This window comes from Sinocyclocheilus anshuiensis, unplaced genomic scaffold (assembly GCF_001515605.1).
Source record: "Sinocyclocheilus anshuiensis isolate Anshui unplaced genomic scaffold, SAMN03320099.WGS_v1.1 scaffold1077, whole genome shotgun sequence".
NCBI classification, from domain to species: Eukaryota; Metazoa; Chordata; class Actinopteri; order Cypriniformes; family Cyprinidae; genus Sinocyclocheilus; species Sinocyclocheilus anshuiensis.
The window spans coordinates 292,236-298,555 of NW_015557123.1; the positions used below are offsets into that span (position 1 = coordinate 292,236).

General features: G+C 39.4%; 1 protein-coding gene across 3 annotated transcripts in view; it reads right to left on the bottom strand.

Annotated features, from left to right (window-relative positions):
• Positions 1-219: 219 nt before the first annotated feature.
• LOC107677837 (period circadian protein homolog 1-like) overlaps positions 220-6,320 on the bottom strand; it is an 18,022-nt gene continuing 11,921 nt past the window's right edge. For 2 of the 3 annotated variants that reach the window (XM_016472881.1, XM_016472880.1), the window contains exons 12-18: positions 4,472-4,618; positions 3,992-4,315; positions 2,482-3,281; positions 2,120-2,318; positions 1,740-1,932; positions 1,054-1,204; positions 220-968 (exon numbers count right to left, since the gene is read on the bottom strand). In XM_016472881.1, coding sequence (XP_016328367.1) covers positions 660-968; positions 1,054-1,204; positions 1,740-1,932; positions 2,120-2,318; positions 2,482-3,281; positions 3,992-4,315; positions 4,472-4,618 — 2,123 coding nt within the window. In that variant the 3' untranslated portion in view covers positions 220-659. The remainder of the gene's footprint in view (positions 969-1,053; positions 1,205-1,739; positions 1,933-2,119; positions 2,319-2,481; positions 3,282-3,991; positions 4,316-4,471; positions 4,619-6,320) is intronic. The other variant, XM_016472882.1, reaches the window with a different exon arrangement.

Sequence of the window (6,320 nt, forward strand, 5' to 3'; positions counted from 1 at the left end):
GTTTAAAGGTCCGTTCAAACTAATGACGATAACTATAACCATAACTACATTAACGTCCACACCAACGGATGATAATGTTTTTTTTGGCACTTTAAATGCTCAAACTCTTTAAAGTTGGATGGATTCTGATTGGCTGTCGGTGTATTTATTGTTCATCATCTGGAAAAATAATGGTTCTGAAAGTGATATTGTTAATCTGTGTCATTATCGTGTTATATACCAGTGGTGTGGACTTCCCTCTTCTTATAGAATTAGATTATTAAAGCTTTATAGTTATATTTATGGTTATAGATATCATCCTCGGTGTGAAGAGCCCTTACTTAGCCCATTTGACAACATTTGAAATAGTTGTTTAGCATGCCACAAAATGGGTTTTTGCAGGTCACTAGAACTGGAATTGAACAGCTGGCATATCAAGGTCAAATCCAGAGTGGTCTAAAGCTAACCTTTATTTCCCGCCAACAGATCATAACTTCTTTGCAATAACCAAAATACCTAAAATTTATGGTAATCACAGTCTTTCAACAAAGCATTTCTGCTTTACATTCATCATCTGTCAGCCTTCCTGGCTAATTAGCATTTATTTATAGAAATAAATACAATTAGATAATTTCATGTGTACTCAAATGTCATCATCAGGATCCCACGGACTCGTGTCTTTAGTGTGTCATCTGTGTAAGTGAGGCAACCATTTCCTCCTCGATCCGTGAGGTCACTTCCTGTTCTTCTATCATCATTTCTTGGTCATTGATTTGGGGTGTCATAATAGTCCCATCGTTCTTAACCTCCTGGTCTTTGCAGGTCTCGTCTTGTCCCTCAGCCATGGCCGTGTCTGCTTGGGTGTGTTTCTCAGCAGTGGCGCCCTCTTCTGTCACCTCTAAAACACTGCAGAGCTCCATCTCGTGGATCTCGACATCGAAGGGGGCCGCAGAGGGGACAGAGGGAGAGGACCTACAGCCCATACATGCCTGAGAGACACATATAAATAAAACAATCAGGACTGAGTGTTTAGTGTGTATTGTGGGAGTTATTGTCTGAGAGACTTAAACTCACAGAAATGTTGATAGCACGAGGCAGGCGTCCAGTACGGATCCAGGGGTGGACCTGACTCAACTCGTTCTTCTGCTCCTCAGTGAAGCGAGGCTGCTGTTTCTGCATGGCTCTCAGAGCAGCGCGGTCCTCTTTCAACACAGAATCTCTGTCTCTGTTATAAAACGCATTTACTTGGTCAGTTAACCATTACAACTTTCATCAGTCTTTTATAGTGGGTGTGTAGTAATGCATGTTTATGGGATGTTAGCATGGAATGGGTCTCTTTTTTCTATGCATGTGATGTGAAACATTTTGCATCATAACGTGATGTATATGTTTGAGATAAGTCAGAAATGGTGTTATATAGGGATGGGAATCAAATTCTTGATATGATTTGACTCCACCTAATGATTCTAGTTCCTTAACGATTATTTCTGTAATTTTGAAGAAGAATGAATGCAGAACTTGAATCAAACATCTGAATCAAAACAAAAATTAAATAATGTTCCATTTACAATATTTTAAATAGAACTTTATTTTGTTTTGTTTTATTGTTGATCTGGCTCTTGATTAAAAAATAAAATAAAAGTAAAGTAAAAATAAAGGTAATACAAAATAAAATAAATGTAACTGATCCGTTTTAAATGTAACAGGCACTTGATTCCCAACCCTACTGATGCAGTGAAATCTATACAGTGTTGACTAACCGGATGGGCAGCTGGTAGGTCATCATAGTCTTTTCATCCGTGTTGGCCATGAGGAGCCAGATGGGGTCTTGTAGGACACATTTGATGAACTGTGCCTCTCCATCACTCCCTGCCGTCTGCTTGTGAGAGTGGCTGTTCTCTGATGAGTCCACGCTGCCGAAGTACTTGCTTGTATGGCTGCTCTGACTGCTTCCTTTTCAAGTAAACAAAAAAAGAAATAAATTAAGTCATTTAATTCAAGTAACCCTTCTTAACAAGTAACAATTGCTAAATTACATTTGGTTCCTCTTCACTCTAATCCACATTTCCTAAAATGTATCCATTTATAACTTTATTAATACATTTCTCAAATAAATTTATTGCCATTATTAAGCACTTACTAGTTGCACTTCCTGAAGAGCTGCAGCTATTGGACCCTGATCCAGAAGACCCTGTGCCCGACCCAGAGGAGCCTGTCCCTGATAACCCAGAGCCTGAGGCGGCTGAACCAGTGCCTGAGCGAGGGTCCTCCTGTAACAGCAGGTCTAGCAGATCACTGGAGGTGGACATAGCGTCTTGATTGGACTCATTTGTTTCACCCTGTAAAGAACATTAAAACAACATAATTAGTTGCTACTAAATATCAGTGTAAATATCAAATATTGACTGTTGTGAAAGTTTGATAGCGAACACTGAAACATAAAATCTCTAACATCCTTTTAAATAATCAGCAGGTAAATGAATACAACAGTCATTTTCTTACATTTTCATGCTCTTTTGAATCCACCGCTGAACCTCTCTGATTGGAGGAGGCCTGTCCTACTGCTCCACCCCCTTGTACCACCATAGGAGATGTGGTCTGTTGTCCTGACGCCACCTCAAACCGGTTGCTTGGCAACTCCTCCAGCTGCAGCAGATTTAAGGGTGAGGAGCATCTAGACTGAAAGAGTGGAGACTCTGCTCCTTCTCTCTCAGCCACTGCCTCTCTTTGGATGTAGGACTGAGGGGTGCTGGAGCGAGAGTGGACGCGTGGTACTGGGGTCGAGACCTGACAGGGAGCAGGGGAGACCGTGTTGAGAGCGGGAAAAGGGAAAGCTGAGTTTGGGCTGTAGAAGGGCTGAGGCATGCCCATGTTGGGCTGTGGGAACATGTAGTTGGGTAATACCAACGCCATCATTGGGTGGACCATGGGAGGTACCATCTGCGTGTTCTGAAGGGGGAAGCGTAGTCCTGTCTGTATGTTGGGGTCTGAGATGGGATGGGCGAGTGAGGGATAGACGGGATATAAAGGAAGGACGCTGGGTGGGTACGGGACCGAGGGAACGCTAGCTTGTGACCCTGAGGTAGGCCAGGAGGAGGAGCTGGCTGCAGGACCCATGGGTATGGAGGAATTAGAGGGCCTGTCCAGAGCGGGAACCCCAGGGTAGAGGCCTCGTTGTGGGCCAGCTGGGCTACGAGACCGCACTTGCTCTGCAGATTCCTGGTGCTTTGGTCTTTTGCCTCCTCGACCACGTCTACGCCCGCTACTACCTGCTGCCGGGTAATCACGAGAGCAGCGCACACCTAAAATCAACAGAGATACATCACCGGTCAAAAGTTTGGAATAATCACAAACTTTTATGCTTTTGAAATAAGTCAAGGCTGCATTTATTTGACCAAAAATACAGTGCTAACTTTAATATTGTGAAACATCACTGCAATTTAAAATAGCTGTTTTCCATCTGAATGTTTTAAAATGTAATTTACTCTTAATGGCAAAGCTGTATTTCAGTAGACATTGCACTAGTCTCCATATGATTCATCATTCCAACATACTGATTTGGTGCTTAATGGAGCTCCATTTTTAATAATGGTTCTCATTATTATCAATGTTGAAAACATTTTTTGCTGCTTAATATTTGTGGAAATCGTGATACATTTTTTTCAATGAAGAGCATTTTTTTTAAATAGTAAAGACATAAAATGTTACAAAATATTTCTGTCACATTTTATCAATTTAACGCGTCCTTGCTGAATATAGTATTCTTTTTCTATCTTTCTTACCCCACTCTTTTAAATGGTAGTGTATCATGGTTTCCACAAAAAAAAATATTGAGCAGCAAAACATTTTTTGATCAAATAAATTCAGACTTGTTAAGTGTAAAAGACGTCTTTCAAAAAAAAAAAAAAAAACGTAATTATTGCGAACTTTTAACCAGTAGTGCACATAAAGATTCATTTTGTGCAGTGCTGCCTGTGCCTTTGTTTCTTTTTTTATTTATGCACATCCTCACCTCTTGCTAAGGGTACAGATGCTCGTTGGCGCAAAGCTGAGGTTGGGTCAAACACTCGGAGTTTGCTCAAGTCTCTGAAGTGGCACATGAAGTTCTGCTCCTCTTGCTGTGTGTGAGCCGACAGGACCTCTTTCGTGAGACCCAACCTTTCTCCTCCTCCGGATCCTCCAGCTGCCCCTGCTCCTCCTGGACCTCCTCTTCTCCCTGCATCCCTATCAGGAGCAGCACTAGGCGGCAGAGAGGGCATGGTTGTGGGAGGAGCTTGGAGTTGAGTGGCAGGAGGAGCAGCATTCGGAGCAGGCGGGGCTTCTTCCATTACGATATCTGTGGGATCGAGGTAAAACAAGAAGAGGGGATGAGATAAAGAAACCAGGGTCCCAAAAAATAGACACAACAACAAAAAAGACACTTGATTGCTTTGATGTATTATGGGTCTTTGGTGTCCTCTCTTATTCCTCATACACACACACACTTGCCCACCTGACTCAGGAGGTTTCTTGTCCCCCACATGGACGATGGTGCTGCTGAAACTGCATTGAGAGGTGACCGAGGCTACACTTTCAGCTTTACTGTGCATGGCCAGTGGGGGTAACAATGTACTCTCCTCTACCAGAGACACAGATGGACCTGCAGGTTAAAGTATCCGTTAATACTAGGGTTGTAGTCAAGACCACCTAAAAAGAGACCAAATCGAGACCAAGACCAGAGTGTGATGAGACCAAAACAAGACCAAGACTTTGAGGGGTTGAGACCAAGACAAGACCAAGGCAGGGTGAGACCGAGTCAAGACCAAGAGCAAACTAGCACTTGAAAGATCATATGAAATATCCAGATTTACGGAACAATCTTTTCAGGATTAACTTTTAACCCTGGGTAAAGTATAAGCAATGTGAAACATGAAGCAAGATAACCCAGGATTCCGTTTACCCAGGATTTAGAATGACCCAGGGTTAACTATTTCAAGCGTGAAAAGCCCTTATAGAGCTGTTACCAATAAAATAAAATCACTAACAACAGAATTCATCTTTGCACAGCAGAGGTAGCACAGAAGCTCCATCTGAATTGGTACAATGACAACTGCATAAATATTATTTAGTATCTTTTAAAAAGAACATTTTGAATACTTGTGTCAGAATCATTTATTCAGCTGATTCATTCAAAGCAACTGATTCATTCAAAGTAACAAATCACCACTGTGTGTTGCTCAAAAACGCACAACAGTTTAGTTTTGAAATGTTTTCGTTGCTGATTTTAGGTTTTTGGACATTTGTATTAATTTTTTGCAAAATTTTTGACAGGATCAAATGAAATCAAGTTAGAAATAAATTATTGATTGTGTCTGAAGCAGGAAGTTTACATCACATTAAGGATGTTAACAAATAAATAAAACAATGCACCAGCAATTTAGTGATATCTCTGCAGTTGTGGTCTTGACCGGTCTTGAAATAAAATCCAGAGAGTCCTTTTAGTCTGAGACCAAGACAAGACCGAGTACAAATGCAGTCAAAACCATGACAAGACCTTCAAAAAATGGTCTTTAAGATCAGTCTCGAGTACTACAACAATAGGTAATGCACAGCATATCTTAAGTATTGTAGTCTATATACACTATTGTTCAAAGTTTTAGGGTCGGGTAAGATTTTTTTTAATGTTTCTGAAAGAAGTCTCTTATGGTCAACAAGACTGCATATAGTAAATGGTAAACAGGAATATTGTGAAATATTATTACAATTTAAAATAACTTTACTTTTTTAAATATATTTTAAAATGTAATTTATTCCTGTGATGTCAAAGCTGAATTTTCAGCAGTTATTATTCCAGTCTTCTGTTTCACATGATCCTTCAGAAATCATATTATATATAGTATTCATTTCTTTTTTCTTTCAAAAAAATTATATTATTACTGACCGCAAACTTTGAACGGTATGGTTTATTTCGAAATGCCAGCAGCCAAATTTAGCGGTATACTAATGCAAACACTACCATTTGCATAATCATCATTTTTGGTGTACAATACATCATCATCACATCATACATACATCATCACAATCATCATTTTTGGTGTACAATACATTATGTATATGTATATATGTATATATATATATATATATATATATATATATATATGTGTGTGTGTGTGTGTTGTGTGTGTTTATTATGTATATATAAATACACACACACACAGCATATATTTTGAAAATATTTACACGTATATATTTATATTCATATAATTTATATCATATATAAATATATTTAATATATAAACGCAACATATTTTTCTTAAATATATACATGCATGTGTGTGTATTTATATATACATAATACATAT